Source organism: Alligator mississippiensis, chromosome 1 (genome assembly GCF_030867095.1).
Source record: "Alligator mississippiensis isolate rAllMis1 chromosome 1, rAllMis1, whole genome shotgun sequence".
In the NCBI taxonomy this organism is placed as follows: domain Eukaryota; kingdom Metazoa; phylum Chordata; order Crocodylia; family Alligatoridae; genus Alligator; species Alligator mississippiensis.
In genome coordinates, this window is record NC_081824.1 from 118,885,694 (window position 1) to 118,901,283 (window position 15,590).

Genomic DNA, 15,590 nt, shown 5'->3' on the forward strand with positions numbered 1-15,590 from the left:
GTAACAGACTGTCAGCTCAAGGAGCCTGGGGGCAGTCTGCCAGCTCAGGGGGCCTGGGAGTGGTCTGCTGGCTGCTGAGGAGAACTGAACCAGCTAAGGGAGATAAGTAGCAGTCACAAGAAGTCAAATGGCCCAGGAAAGGGAAGCAAGAGCGAGACCTCCAGAAGGAACCAGAGGGCTCCTGGGGAATGATCTAGGGAAGAGAGACTGATAAGGCAGATGGAATTGGGAACAGAGAGATGAAGCTAGAGAGACTCACAGAGGGAGAGCTAAGAGAGATAGAGACCTCAGGGAGAGAAAAAAGACCTGAGAGAGCAGAATCAGGCTCCTGGGAGCTGGAAGCCAGTTGGTGAGGGGGCCTATACATGTGCATCGAGGCTACTCTGCCGCACTATTGTGACGGGCTAGCTGGCAGTGACCTAGCCCAGGGGTTTTGAAAGGGCAAAAGATGATTGGAGGACTTGGGATTCCCTTTCCTCACCAATCTGGTAATGATTTGGCCCAGGGGTTTTGAAGGGGATTGGAGGACTTGGGATTCCCTTTCCTCACCAATCAGGCCCCAGAGATTCACCCCTCGTGTCCCCTGATTGGCCCCTTGGGTCACCTGGAGGAGGATAAAAGGGGCAGCACGGCTGACTCAGGGAGAGACCAGTGAGGGACCATGAAGAAGGAGCTTCAAAGAGCTGAGCTAGCGGGGTGGAAGTAGTTGCCCCAGAAGAGCTTGAAGGAGCAGGACCTGCAAGCAGTAGTTGGACCGTCAGCTGCACAGCATGTGGCTGGCAGGAGAGGCTTCCTGCTGGGCTCCAGGATCCCCTACAAGAGGCTGTGGCCAGCAGGAGAGGTTTCCTGCTTCAGCAAGGATCTGAGCAGCAACCTGAGGGGTTCCCAGCTCGGCTTCCAGCTCCTGCAATCGGAGACGAGGCAATTCAATGTGAGGCCAGGGCTCCAGGAAGGTCAAGACCCCAGGCAGCTTGGAGCAATACCAGCACTGATGGCTGTGTGGCAGTGTTTCTGCCTACCACATGGGAGATCCAAGTTTAAGTCCTAGCTTTGGTGATTTGGGATGAGTGAGTTAACAAGGAGAAATCTGTCTTGCAGTGAAAAAAGTCCATTGTGTTTTCCCCCTTTCTCCCCTTCCAGGTACCTAGGCTCTATATTTTTTTTGTCCTTTGACATTTTGTGTCTTTTTATATTTCCCCAACCAGTATTGTTTGCTCTGCTGTTTGTGCTTTATATTTTGTTAACCCTGTCTTTTGTCAATGATTGCAAGTGTCTAACCTTTGTTGAATCCTGCCCCCTTGGGGCACTGTAGTGTCCTCTATACCCTCTGATTATGCCTGTTATGTTCCCAGTATTGTTCCTGCATTAAAAGGTGTATGGTTAAGTCTCCAGTGGTGGTCTGGCTCTGCTCTATAGGGGGAGGAGAGTCCCTACACCTCCCACAGCACTTGTACACCTGCTTTGATCCCTTCAATTGGAGAGGGGGTACCTTTTTGGAGTACTGCCTGGGTTACACTATAATTACAGTGCGTCAGAACAGACTTAATTAATCGAGTCTGTTGGAGTGGGGTAATCGCCACACTTCAGCAGACTCCAGCAGCATGTGTATCAGTCTCCCCACACTAAAAAATGGTCAGAGTACTACTTTAACTAAAGCTTGTTTGATGAACTTTAGTTAAAGCCTGCCTGCCACCATTTTTCAGCACCGGGATGCTGAGACATGATGCTCTGGGAGCTTTAATTAGAGTGGTTCTCAGAGATGCTGTCATTAAAGTGCCCCTCCCCACCTCCTGGAGTACATGTATAAATGCCCTGAGAGCTGAAAAAGGACTTGGAGACCATCTGAGAAGGAGAACTGTGTGGAGGCTGAGCAGCAGTGAGCCAGAGGCTAGGAAAGATTCAGCATTGTGAGTCCATCCTTGAGGGACTGGATGAGTGATGACTGATGCTGAGTGTGGACTGAATTATGTTTTAAGGGCTTCCTGTGGGGCAAGTGTGCCCAGGAAACAAAGGACTGAGCTGAAGCTGAAGATTGTTTGTTTGACCTAGCAATACCCTGGACCTGCTACAGAGAAGAGGTGGCTGCTGATGCGTCCCCTTGGTATGTGGGGGGGGGGGTCACCACTGGCCCCCTTGACCAATCAGCAGCAAGGGGCAGGGCCACCACAAAAAGGCCACCTCCTTCCCTCCTTCTCTGGCTGGCTCAGAACCCTGCTTCTCCTGCTACTTCTAGGCATCACCCTACTTCTAGGCACAGCCAATAGAATCACAAGGACAAATTCATAGAGTCATAGATTGTAAGGCTAGATGGGACCTCGGAAGATCATTGGTCCATCCTCCTGCACCAGGCAGGAAAGACGACTGGGATCAGGTGACCCCAGCAACGTGACTGTCCAGTCTCCTCTTGAAAATTTCCAGGATAGGCAATTGCACCACCTCTGAAGGGAGCTTATTCCACAGTCTGGACACCCTAACTATGAAGAAGTTTTTCCTAATGTTGAGACTATAACGGTCTTCCAGGAGTTTGTGGCCATTACTCCTGGTTTACTCTTGAGCCCCTGATGTACTCCCCTGATCTACTGGTAAGATGCTACCAAGTCCCCCCTCAGCCTTCTCTTTTTCAGGCTGAAGAGTCCCAGGTCCCTCAGCCTATCCTCATATGGGTTGCCATGCAAGTCTCTGATCATATAGTTGGTTGGTTGGTTGGTTGGTAGGGTCAGAAGAGACCTGAGCAGATCACCAAGTCCAACCCCCTGCCATGGGCAGGAAAGAGTGCTGGGGTCAAACGACCCTGGCAAGGTGTCTATCCAGCCTCCTTTTAAAGACCCCCAGGGTAGGAGTGAGCACCACTTCCCTTGGAAGTTGGTTCTAGATCCTACCCACCCTGACTGTGAAGTAGTGCCTCCTGATATCTAGCCTGAATCTACTCTCTTGTCAACTTATGGCCATTATTCCTTGTTGTTCCCAGTAGTGCTCGGGGGAACGGGGACTCTCCCATTCCCTGCTGGTCCCCCTTGGCCAGTTTATAGACGGCCGCCAGATCCGCTCTCAGCCTTTTTATGTGGAGGCTGAAGAGGTTTAGGTCTTGTAGCCTCTCCTTGTAGGGCCTGCCCCGCTGCCCCCTGATCATGCGAGTGGCCCTCCTCTGGACCCTCTCCATGTTGTCTACATCCCCCCTGAAGTGCGGTGCCCAGAACAGGACACAGTACTCCAACTGTGGCCTGACCAATGTCATATAGAGGGGGAGGATCACCTCCTTGGACCTGCCCATGATGACCACATCCTTTGACTTAACTGCCTCCGCGAGCTGACCTGAGAATTCCTGGTCTAGCTCTTCTCCTTGGTTGGGTGGTCTGTAGTAGGAACCCCCCCCTCCCCATTAAGTCCTTTTCTCCCTGGCCCCCTTATATTCTGACCCAGAGCACTTCAGTCTGCCCCTCCTCTGACCCAGTGCTGCTCGTTGAGGATGTGAATTGTTCTTTGACATAGAGCGCCACACCTCCACCTTTCCTTCCTGTTCTATCCCTCCTGTACAGGCTATAGCCCTTGATGTTCACTGCCTGGTCATGCGTTGGATCCCACCACGTTTCAGTGAGCCCCACCGTGTCTGGGTTTGTGTTAGCTAGCAGGAGGGGAAGTTCATCCTGCTTGTTCCCTATACTACGAGCATTAGTGTATAGGGGTGGCCCTTCTCTAGACTCTCTCAAACTTTACCACATCCTTGTTAAAGTATGGTGCCCAGAACTGGATGCAGTACTCCAGATGCAGTCTCACCAATGCTGAGTAAAGCAAAAGAATTACTCCCTTGGTTTTGCTGAAGATGCATCGACTGATGCATGCCAGAGTATTATTTGCCCTGCTGGCTACAGCATCGCACTGCTGGCTCATATTTATACTGTACTTACTCATTACCCCCAGGTCCCTTTCATTCATGGTGCTGGTCAGTTGGGCACCACCAAACCTGTAGGTGTGTAGGGGAGTGTTCATCCCCATGTGGAGCACTCTACATTTCTCAATGTTGAACTTCGTGTGGTTCCAATCCACCCAACTTGCTAGCCTATCTAGGTCAGCCTGTATCTGTAGCGTATCTTCAAACATGACCATGCTTCCCCATAATTTGGTGTCATCCACGAACTTAGTCAGTGAGCTCTTCAACCCCACATCCAAATCATTGATAAGATGTTGAAAAGTGCTGGACCCCTGAAGGATACCACTGTCCACTTCTTGCCAAGATGACACAGTTCATTAGGACTCTCTGGGTCCTACCCCACAGCCAGTTTCCTACCCACCTAACTGTCTCAGGGTTAAGCCCACAATCCTCCAATTTTCTCATGAGAACATCATGGGATACCAGATCAAAGGCTTTTTGGAAGTCAAGGTGTACAATGTCAACCTCCTCTCTCATCCAAGGGGTGAGTTACCTGATTGTAAAAATGATTGACATGTATTTCCACCAGTGAACTAAATACAGGACTTTTTGCAGTCTATTCCTCATTTAGAAATGGACAGGCTACAAAGGGTTTAAAAACAGAATGGTCCAGTATAAAACAGGACCAATGGCCACCTCACAGAAAGTGCAGACAGAAGTTATGTTTGTTGCATGATCAGCCCCTTGAAAGCACTCTACAGCTGTGCCCTTACAGAAATGCATGGCTGCGGAGTACTTTAAAAGAGCCCAATCCTGTCAAAATCTGAACCATGAAGATTCAGAAGAAGGTGCTTCAAAGCAGAGTGCCTTCATTAACTTGTGTCAGTGTGGCTGGGAGTAGGGCTGGGCTGACAAGAGTCCAGTCCTGCTCTCAGTGCTGTCTTCAGATGAGAGGTGGGGAAGGGAGCTTGGGCTGGGGTTTCTCTCCCTCGGTCTAGGGAGCTTAGCACACATGAGCTCCCCAAACATTTCAGGCTTGCAGCCACTCCAAAGTACAGCTGGATCCCCCAACCCCTGGGACCCAACAGCGAATGTCTTTTGGGTCCAAGGGATTGCTAACTCATGGCACTTCCTGCAAAGTGCCGTGAGTTACAGCAGGGAGCTGCATTTCTGTTTGTGTCCACAATGACTAAATAAAGTCTTTTACAATTTTGTGCAGTCAACACACCTTGCACCAATATTTTGTGTTGCATTAATTCTCAAATACTACCTTAAGTTGGACTGAACCAATGAACTAAGGAAACTGCAATAAATTATATATAGTGCCCTAAGCCATTCACCTTTTCCTTTTCACAAAATTTCACTCTTCATACATACCTCCTTTTTCCTACCTAGAAGAAAAGTTATCCCCCTCTAACTCCTTTATATTCCTTTAATCCTACAGAACATTTTTCTCCTAATTCTCCATACCTTCCAGATAATCATTGTCTTGCCTTCCACACATGATTCTACTGCTCTCGTTTCCCAACTATCTACAGTTTACTCTGGCTGCTTGTAGGCTTGACAATTCTCATAATGTTGTTGTGAGTTTGAAACAACTGGTATTTTTTCAGCTTGGGTTCCTCCTGGAGTCTTATGATTACACAATCTCAGCTTTAACATTTAAAATGGAAGGGTCTTATTTTTTACTAATAAGTAAATGCTGATTATTGTGGAGAATCTGGACAATTTGAATCCCAAAGTGCCAAAATTAGAAGACAAACTGCCTTGCTATCAAGTACTTTTCTTCACAGTATAAGTATCCTCAAAGCTCTCTGGAAAAGTAAAGAAGCAGTATTATCCCTGTTTTACAAATGGGTAGCTAAATGAGAAAGAGATTAGGGGCAAAATCCAGAAAAAAAGACTTTTGTGCCAAACAATGAAATTAGATGCCTAAATCCAAATGAATAACTTGGAAAACTCCCACCTAACTGTTATGCTACCCTGTGTCTAGAAGAGTGTGGACGTTTGGTTCCCAGGGGACAAGTAGCGGCGGTGCACCTTGTGCTGCTGCTATTTGTCCCTGGGGAACACCTGTGCCATGTGTGCTTTGGTGTGCAGCAAATTACCCCAGGTGGGGTAGGGAAGGCTGAAGCCAGCACTGGGCTGGCCCCAGCAGCCTTACCGTTTTTTCTGTGGATTTCACAGACAATGCTGGATTTCATGGAATTCAAAAAATCTGCAAAATCATGAATTTGGTAGGTCTCTACTTAGTAAGATATAGGTAGATAGTGTAAGGCAGCACTATGGGGATGTACTAGCTTGGCAGCACTATGGGGTTGTGCTAGCTCGGCACACATTAGCTCCCTAAACTCTGCCAGTTTAACTGTTCACGCAAGTGCTAATTAGCATAAGAGTAGCACTGCAAAAACTATCTAGCACAAGTTACTAGTAGCAGTGCAGTGAGGTAGCAAAGTGCACAGCCTAGGTCACACAATCTGTCCAAGAAGCTGAATAACTACTCAGGTAGCTGGCCTGTGAAGAGCTGTAAAATTGGTGCTATGCTAGGTAGCACTGTGCATCATCACAGTCCTTACAAATTTGGATTATTTCTGAGCATGAGGAAAGCACAACGTTCTGGTGGGTTTTTCCTGGAAATTTGAGCCAAGTACAGAAGTTACACTTATTTCACAGTGAGCACTCAGAAAGCACTCTACAGCTATAACTGGTCAGGGGACATCTGTACACAGAACTGTAAAAATGGCCGATCCCTCTCTAAGATAACCATGGATGGATGTGGTATCAGGCTTGAGCGCTGAAGGTTAGAGTACCATAATGAACATCTCTACCACATCCCATCGCGATTGACATTAGGTCATGTGCGGGCTGGGAGCGGTCTGAGGCCCTCGGGGGTGCGCGGCGGGCTGTGGCCAGCAGCCCTGGCACGCGGGTTGGGGAATGCAGGCCGGCGGACTAGAATTAGGCATGGACGCTTAGCGGTTGATTAAAGATTATTTTACTTACACCGTAGATGGTCGCGGTGCAGGCAGGAAAACTTGCTTGAGTTGCAGTTACAGATAGGAAAGAAGAAAAGCGGACAAGAGTTCTAAACTCGCGAACTCTAGCCCAATCTGGCTGAAGGCTCTAAAAACGCAAGCCTGTCATGTCAACCAAAGAAAACAACTCGGAGAAGACCTCTGGATACACTCACATGAAGTTTGCTAGGCTCCGTGGAACTTGCGCGCAGGGAAGCGGTTCATCGAGGGATCGTTCGGCGACGGGGAGAGGCCAGAAGTTGATCAAACCCCTATAGCCTTCTTAAGGTACATGCTGGGTCCGTTAGGCTCCGCAGCGCTTAGAGTTCTTCACGAAATGTTTAGTCCTCCTCCTCCAGATGGTTGTGGAGTCCTCCCTTGTGGGGTTCTCCTTGGAGTTCTCCAACTTGGGCGGAAACCGCTCAAGCCTCTTATACGGCTAGCAAGCCAATCGCTAGCTGCCATGTGGGAATAATTTAGAACTGGCCAATAGTGGGACACAAATTTGCATGCGGGTGGCGGGAACTTCTTTGCACCGGGGTTTTCTCTTTGCAACTGAGAAATGCACCTTGCAAAGAAAGCTCCTCGTGGTGGGAAATAATTTAGCAGTGCCAAAGCGCACACACAAAATCACACCCTTGGGTTGTGACAGGTCACATTCCATTGGCAACCCATGGGGCTTTGCATCATGCCGCTCCCCCCATTGCAGGGCCTCTAGCCTCAGCCAGAGCTCAAATCCTGTTCCCGTGCCACCCCCTCCCCTCACCCCACCTTGTTCTGTTTAGCCAGCTATAAGCCACTCTCTACCCCATCTACCCCATCTGGCCATTTGTAAAGCTTGCAGCTTTTGATTAAGTGCTGTGCTGTTTGCTGGACACTGCATTCCCACAGGGGGCTGGCCAAGATGTTCATCTTTTACAGTGTTGTTTTCAAGCATCCATATCCAGATCTCAGTCCATTCAGCTTGACTCATGCTTCTCTGTCAAGCTCATGCCCAATGGGGGTCTTGTTTGGAATTGGTATAAAATGCCATAAGAACAGGTTTCAACTAGATTACTCTGAATGATCATTTCATTTCCATTCACACCACCCCTTGTCTAAATTTAGCTCAACACATAAGACCACAGTACCTGGCCTCTGGGCTCTCCATGGTCCCAGAAACCCAGCAGCGGGGGAGTGGTTAGGGTCTGTCTTCTTATGTCACTTGGTTTAATGCCCTAGAGTGAAGGAAATACATGTGTGTGTAAGTTATGCAGCCTGTTATGAGTCTCAGCATACTTTTAAGTACAGTATTGAGCTTTTTAGTGTGACAGCTTCTGGACCATACAGGAGCACAGTACTCTGCTGGGGTGTGTATCATTGAAGGTGCAGTAGTTCTGAAAACTTTGAAGTTGGCACCCCATGTCATGCTGGCTAAAAATCTAAAGGCAGCCATGGAGAAACTTTACTATTGACCTTCTGAATGTGATGTTTATAGGTGAGGGAATGGTCTAATGTGATTCCTTGGTAGGTTAGGGTATGCTCATAGTTGCCTACTCTGATATTCAGCATGCTCTTGGCTCAATGACTGTGCACATGGAAGGGTGATGATACTGATTGATTGATTGATGCTCTCCACCTCATGCCTCTCAAACACCTGCTCCCTAACCCCTGCACTACTGGCCTGGAACAAAGCTGAGGTGCAAGGGTTATTGGGGTCATATCAGTCAGTGTTACATTGAGTAGGACCATAAATCTGGTTAAATGACACCTGCTGTCTGAGGGAGGCCACCTTTGCTGCTGTGGAGCTGAGAAAATCACAGTGCCAGGATAAGGATTTTATGAGCAGAGTCAAAGACCACTTGGGATCCAGTTACGACACTCCTGTGTGGTATCAGCACCACCTCCCATAGGGAGATTGTTGACCTCCCGGGTCAGAGTGGTGGGACAGGCTGCCACCCAGACCCACCAGCATGGACAGCCTGGGATGACATGCTCAAGAGTCCCAAAGCGGGGCCCTGGATGGCAGCCCTAGATGGTGGCTATGGGGGAACGCTCCACACTGCATATTGATTGGGAGATGTTGGGGGACAGGGGAGCCCTAAAGAGGAGATTTGGCCTTTTGGAGCTACTGACCCATGGTTCCAGGAGCCAGGGAGGCATCTGGCAGGGCCCACTTCAGGGAGGGGAGGGGAGGGATACCAGGCTGCTTGAGACCCGATGCCAGAGCTGGCATTGACTCAGCCCATCTTCTAGGGCCAACTCACTAACCCTTGCAGCTGGTGGTTACTGATGTAGGTACAGGGCCCCAAAGACGTTCCTGGCTGGTTGTGGAAGGGTGCAGGAGTGCTCAGAACAGTGGGGCTGGGGGCGGGGGCAGCCCACCGGGCCAGGCCACTCCAGACCTGGGTCCAGCTGTCAGGGAGTGGTGCAGCTTCTGTGGGATAGGCAGCCCCCTGGGCTTGGGTCCAAGTTCCAGAGCAGGTAGCATTCCAATTTTTCTTTATTATACACATGAAAAGTTTGGCAGCTGCAACATTTAATTAAACTAAGGGGTGGCAGTTGCATGAGCAGTATTCCTAATGCTGCCCCAAGGACTTGTGTTTGTTAAGTTGAGCCGCCCATGGCTGCCTACTCCCCTCCTTAAATGTCGTTATAACTGCCCAGTGCAGCCAGGGTCTTTTCCCCACTCTTTCAATTTTAACTGAGAAGAAGGTTCCAAGTTCTGGAGCAGGCAACATCGCACAGTTTTTGTTTCATAAACACACTACAAGCCTGGCAGCTTCGACATTTGATTAAAATGGGGCACATCTCTTCCTTGGGCTGTATTTTTCTTGTAGCTCTGCTGCATAGCCCTGGCGGGGTAGCAGGGGTTGCAAAGGGAGAGGGGCTGGGGCATGGCCAGCCTGGGTTGTCGGCATTGGTATCCATGATGCAGGGTCAAAGGAACTGGGGGCTGGAAACCCATGGCCTGGCAGTGGTGATGCATAGGAGGTGCACAGGGGTGTGCATGCACCCCCTGAGAGCGCTGGTGCACCCCCTGACTTGCTGCACTCCCCACTTAGGTGACGGGCGGTGGGGGGAGGGGCAGACAGGAGTGCCAGGGCCCCCCCCCACGAGTACCAGCCAGGGAGTGCAAACGTTGGATGTAGGCCGTGGTCACTTCTGGAAGCACCGCAGCCACTTCTGGGAGCTCTACGGCCGGTTTCGGGAGCAACGCAGCCGCTCACTTGTTGGTAAGTTTTGCCACGGGGGACCCCCCCCCAGTTGCTGACCCCCTGACTAAGGTGGCACCAGTTGCCTATGTGGGTGGGGGCCATGGCAGGGGCACTCTGAGGAGGGGGAGGAGCTATTTAGCCAGGGCTTTGCAGATTCAGACAGCCTGCTACTGTGTGGGGTGAGGACCATCAGAATTGGGGACAGGAATACAAGCATCCATCACACACACGCACACACACACACACACATATGTATATACATGTGTATATACCCTCCCCCCCAAACCTAGGTATCCCACACATGCACACACTTGGTGGGTGCAGGGTGTTACTGGGTGGGCATGCACAGGATGGCTTGTCATGACAAATAGCTACTGCATAAGGTCCAGGTGGACAGCTGTGATGTCCACCAGCCAATCAGTGGTGGCTCAGCTGTTTGGCTCCATTCAGGAGTCTTGGGGAGCCCAAGGAGCCTGCAGGGCACATTGGGAGGTATGCGAGAGCCCCCTCTACCTGCTGGGCTTGGCCCATGTAGGCAGGCTCTGAGCCCTTCCCTTTTGCAACCCCCTCCTCCCGCCCCACAAGAGCTAATGTGTGTTCTGCTTGCTCCCAACCTAATCCTTGGCACTTAAAAGTAAAGCTTGAAAGTTAGAACGCTTCTCCCTCAGCCTTCCTGTCTTTTTTAGATGGAACATGGATGCCACCTGCTGTCCACTCCTAGGTGGGGATATTTTTTGGCTCTGCAGGTTGGACAGGGAAATGCAACAATGCTTCCCAGCTTTGTTTATATTTCTCTTCTGCTTGCAAAACAACTTTTTCCTTAATTGTTAGATCATGAGTCTGTTCTCAAAACTTTCTGCATCAGGTGCTTTAGCTTGCCAAATGGTTTTGCTTGCTAGTTGCTAGTGTAGTTCCACATGTGATTCTGTACATATTTATAGCCAAGATCATCCTGCATTGGTATGTATACACATCTTTTCTTCTTTACCTCAAAGTAGGCTTCTGGTACCTGACTTCTGAGATGCCACCATTTCCTCCCCATCGAGATTTTGGACAGTCTGGGCTTCATTTGTGGGCAGGGAGACAGACAGGAAGGGTAAGAAAGTGACCTCAGAAGCATGTAAGTTTTTTTATTGACTTTACAGAGTTTCAGGACTTACTGTTCCTCCTCTGTTCATATAAAATAAGTGAAAAATACTATACAGTCCCAGGCTTTTTTATCTTTTCCACAGAGCTCTGTGTCCAAGTGTAGCTGGGGGAAGCCCCTTCAGCCCCACTGCTAGAAAACTGGGGCAGGGCCATTGAGGGGCAGAGCAAATATCAAGTCATGAGGTCCTTGCCTTTGCTAGGGATTACCTTTTTTACATAGCCCCTGAATGTCTTTTAACTTTTCACATGTGCTTGGGAAAATCATTGGATGATGTGAGATCTCAGCCTGACTCCTCAGGGCCTTTTCTTAGAGGTTTTTCTGTAAGAGTGAAAGATTGGGGCTTATGTTACAATAAATGAGATTGCAGGGGGTGGGGGGGAGGGGGGTTAGGAGTTTTTTGTATCCCTATATGTATGTCTTGATATTGTGCCCAATAAGGCTGTTTATGAAAGATTTTCTTTAAGGCTACAGTGTTCTCCATGCATGTTTAGTCCAGAAAAGGACTGGTTCAGCCTTGTAAAAGAAGGCTTCCGGTTTGCACAACCTCTTTGCAGAACTTTGTTATTTATGATACTGACCTTTCAGCTAGAGTTGCAAAATAGCTTCAAAATGCAGTTAATGAAACTTCCCTAACACTTTTGGTGTGCTAGTGATAACTTGTCTGCAGATTAATATGGAAATTGCTACAGCAAAGTAAATAAGTGTGGACTTTGCACTTGTGTACCATTTTTTTCTGGATCCAGGCTCAATGTTGCAATCATTTTTAATTTCAGAACTCGTTCTTGGTCACTGAAGGCTGTACATGACCAAATTTCTGCCTCATAAATTTTCTTTTACTTTATGCCTTAGCCAAACCTATTGATTTAATGGGATGATACAGAGGGTACATTTTGGCCCAGAGAAACTGTAGTGTGATGTTAAATTACACCCAATAATAACTTAATTCTATAAATTGCCAGCTGTGAGAGTGTAGGAGATGCTATGATGTTTTCTGTTTACTGGGTCATATGAAGTCTGTGCTGACTTCAGTGGTACCGTGCTCACACGAAATCTGAATTTGACGTTAGCGTTGGGTCTCTATAGCACATGCCATTATTCTTCAGTCGTTGAATTGGTTCAAACACATACTTCAATAATTTTTTTTTGAGAGTCTGATAAATTCTTGGAATTGCTTTCAGTAATTTAGGTTCAGGATGATCAATTTAAGGACTACACGTTAACATGAGCCTGAAGAGCAAGACCTTACTTCCCAGAACAGAATTCACTTTCCAGCTCTGTGATAGATATCCTGTCATCTTGGCTAAATCACTTAGTCTCTGTTTTCTCAAGTGATTTACATACTATCTTTGTTTATCCATGTGGGTAGGATTTGATGGGGCTGGGGGGGATATGGAGTAGGGGGGTCCCAAGCAGCCCCTCTCAGGCTGGAACTCAGCCAGCTTGCAAGGGAAAACCACAGTTTCCCCCACTTTTCTCTTTTAAAGGAGAATCCATTTTTAAAGTTTGCTCCTGACCCTTTCATATATTCTTGCAACCCACTTCTGGGTTATGACCCATGGTTTGAGGAACACTGTCCTAGAAACTGATACCAAAGCCTCACACCCCAGCCAACCTCCCTCACCTCCCCCCCTCCCGCCAAAAAAAAGAAAAGAGAGAGAGAAACCTCCGAACATTTCCATCCAAAGGCTCAGGGTGCAAAGCCCCAGGGGCATCCAGTGCATGACACCTTGCTACCCTGCAGTGTCGGGAGGCAACTCACAATCCCTGCACACTCTGCAGTGCACAAGCTCAATATAAGCTGGGTGCAGCACAGCCGACTCCCTTAACTGGCTGCAACTTTTGCCACCCTGTGACTCCCCAAGCTGGGCTTGCTTCCCACTCCCTCGCTCAGTTTGGGAAGGCAGGAAAGCTGGATGCAAAGCTATTGGATGCAACAATTTGAGCTGGTCTAATAAGAGATATCAGATTCACCCAAAGACTCTTGTCTACCTACGCCCTTAGACCGACACGGCTGCAACCTACACGCCTGGTTACAAAGCCCCACACCCGGCAACACAGCCAGGAGAAGACACTCACTAGAAACAGTCCTAGCCCCGCCTTCCCCGTCCTTTTGCCCACACCCAAGATGGCGCCTGCGCGGCTTCGGCCCAAGCCCGACACTTCCGGAGCAGCGGGAGGGGGGTCGCTGCGCCTGCGCAGTAGTTCGCGGCTGTCCCGGGCGCACCGGCTGGCTCGGTGGCCATGCAGCCGGGCGGGGGGAGTGCGACGCGTTCGCAGGCGTTCCGGTTGCCAGGGAGACACGGCTACGCGGTGGAATTCTCGCCCTACCTGGCGGGGCGCGTGGCGTGCGCCACCTCGCAGCACTACGGCATCGCAGGTGAGCACGGGCAGGTGGCAGTAGCAGCAGGGCGGCGGGGCTGAGGATGAAGGTAAGGAGGGGCTGCCTGATTGTGTGAGGGGCCCGGCAAGGCAGTAGGCTCCCTGGGGAAGCGGTGGCATCTCCATGAAGTCCAAGATTTGTGGGTCTCAGCCTTTTTGTACCAGACCCATTTGTGGCCAGCCCCGATCCAGGCCCCAGCCCTGCCAGTGTGTGAGGTACAAGGGGGCTCGAGCTCTGCCAGCCTGTAAGGGAAAAGCCGTGTTTCCCCACACTTTCCTCCTTTAAAGGAGAATCCATTTTTAAAGTTTTTTGATGTGTTTTTTAAAGTGTGTTTGGGATCCTTTCATATATTCTTGTGACCCACTTTTGGGTCCTGACCCACAGCTTGAGAAATGCTGTCCTAGACAATGGAGGTGAAAGGGACCTCAGGAGGTCATCTAGTCCACCCCCACTGCTCAAAGCAGGGCCATCCCCAACCATCTTTTCTCAGCCAAGGCTTTGTCTCCCCAGGGCTTAGAAACCTTCCAAGATGGAGAGTCCACAGCCTTTCTGGGTAACTTGTTCCAGTGCTTCACCACCCTCTGCATGAGAGTTTTTCCCAATATCTAATCTAAACTTTCCTTGCTGCAACTTGAGCCCATCGCTCCTTGTTCTGTCACCTGCCCCCACTGAGAACAGTCTGGATCCATCCTCTTTGGACCTCCCTTCAGATAGTTGAAGGCTGCAATTAAACCATGTCTCTGTCTTCTCTTCTCTAGATTAAATAAGCCCAGTTACCTCAGGCCCTCTTCAGAAGTCATGTGCCCCAGTCCCCTCACCATTTTTGTTGCTCTCCGCTGGACTCTCTCCAATTTAATGCATTGCATTTAGAAATAAATTCTTGTATAGACTTGTCTAAGCTGTATTTTCTTCTCTCTTTACATTATCATCAGTTGGCCTCATTGTGTGTGGAAGAACTCTCAACTATACTGCAAGTATTTCTGCGTATCAGACCATGCTAGACTGTTAGCTGCTGATTCCAGAAGCAGAACAGAAAATAGGTGAATAAGAGAAACAGGGTTACCTTGATAAAATAGCCTGCTTACAGTTCCTCTTTATGCACACATGTGCATCTACCCTCTCTATTTGCCTTTGTGACTACAGCTGCACTCTGTCTGTCATGAGAAGCTTTCAAGAGCAGGTGTGGCAAGCACTTGGCTGAGATGGTCCTGCCTTGAGCAAGGGGCTGGACTAGATGGCCCTGTGAAGTCCCTTCTAGCTCTGCTTTCCTATGATCCCCTAATTTGTAAGAAGGCTGTTTAGGCCTCCGGCTGCACCAGCTTATAAGTAGAGGATCCTGAAAAAGATCCCTGGTGGGAGCCCAACAAGACTGGATCCACTGAAATTAGTAGGTGACTGGTTTAAAACTAACAAGAGAAAGTCCTTTTATTTTATTTTTTTACACCATCTTGTGAAATTCATTGCCCCGGGGGTGGCAGTGGCAGAAAGCAGAGTCAGGTTCAAAAAAGGAACAGGTTAAATTTGTGGATGATTCAGCTGTTGATGGCCTATTGAACCGAATGGTTGGAGATGTTTCCTTTGGCATCTCTAAACCAGTAATGGTGGATGCCAGGGAGGGTATTGAAAAGGGGATGGATCACTCCAGAGAGAACCAGTTCAGTGCTCTCCTTCTATAGCATCCATTTCTGCCACTGTTGGATATGGGCCTTTTGATGTGTCATTCCAGAATGTGGGCCAAAGCCCACCAAGTAGAGCTATAAGCCCCCATTGATGAGGGTGGCCGCTAAGGGCACATCACTGATCGCTTGGGACAAGTAAAAGATATAACTGTCAGAGACAGACTATTGGGCTAGGTGGACCATTGATCTGACCCAGTACAGCACTTCTTGTGTTCTTATGATGGTTACAGAGCTGGGCGTGCTGCACGTAGAAGCCTGAACCTGTACAACCTCACACCGCTTCTTTTCTGCACAACAAATGA

General features: G+C 49.1%; 1 protein-coding gene across 1 annotated transcript in view; it reads left to right on the forward strand.

Annotated features, from left to right (window-relative positions):
- The first annotated feature begins 13,417 nt into the window (after positions 1 to 13,417).
- The window catches only part of PEX7 (peroxisomal biogenesis factor 7), an 80,842-nt gene continuing 78,669 nt past the window's right edge, over positions 13,418 to 15,590 (forward strand). The window contains exon 1 of the mRNA XM_006267398.4: positions 13,418 to 13,606. Within this exon, the coding sequence (XP_006267460.1) occupies positions 13,471 to 13,606 (136 nt within the window). The 5' untranslated portion in view covers positions 13,418 to 13,470. The remainder of the gene's footprint in view (positions 13,607 to 15,590) is intronic.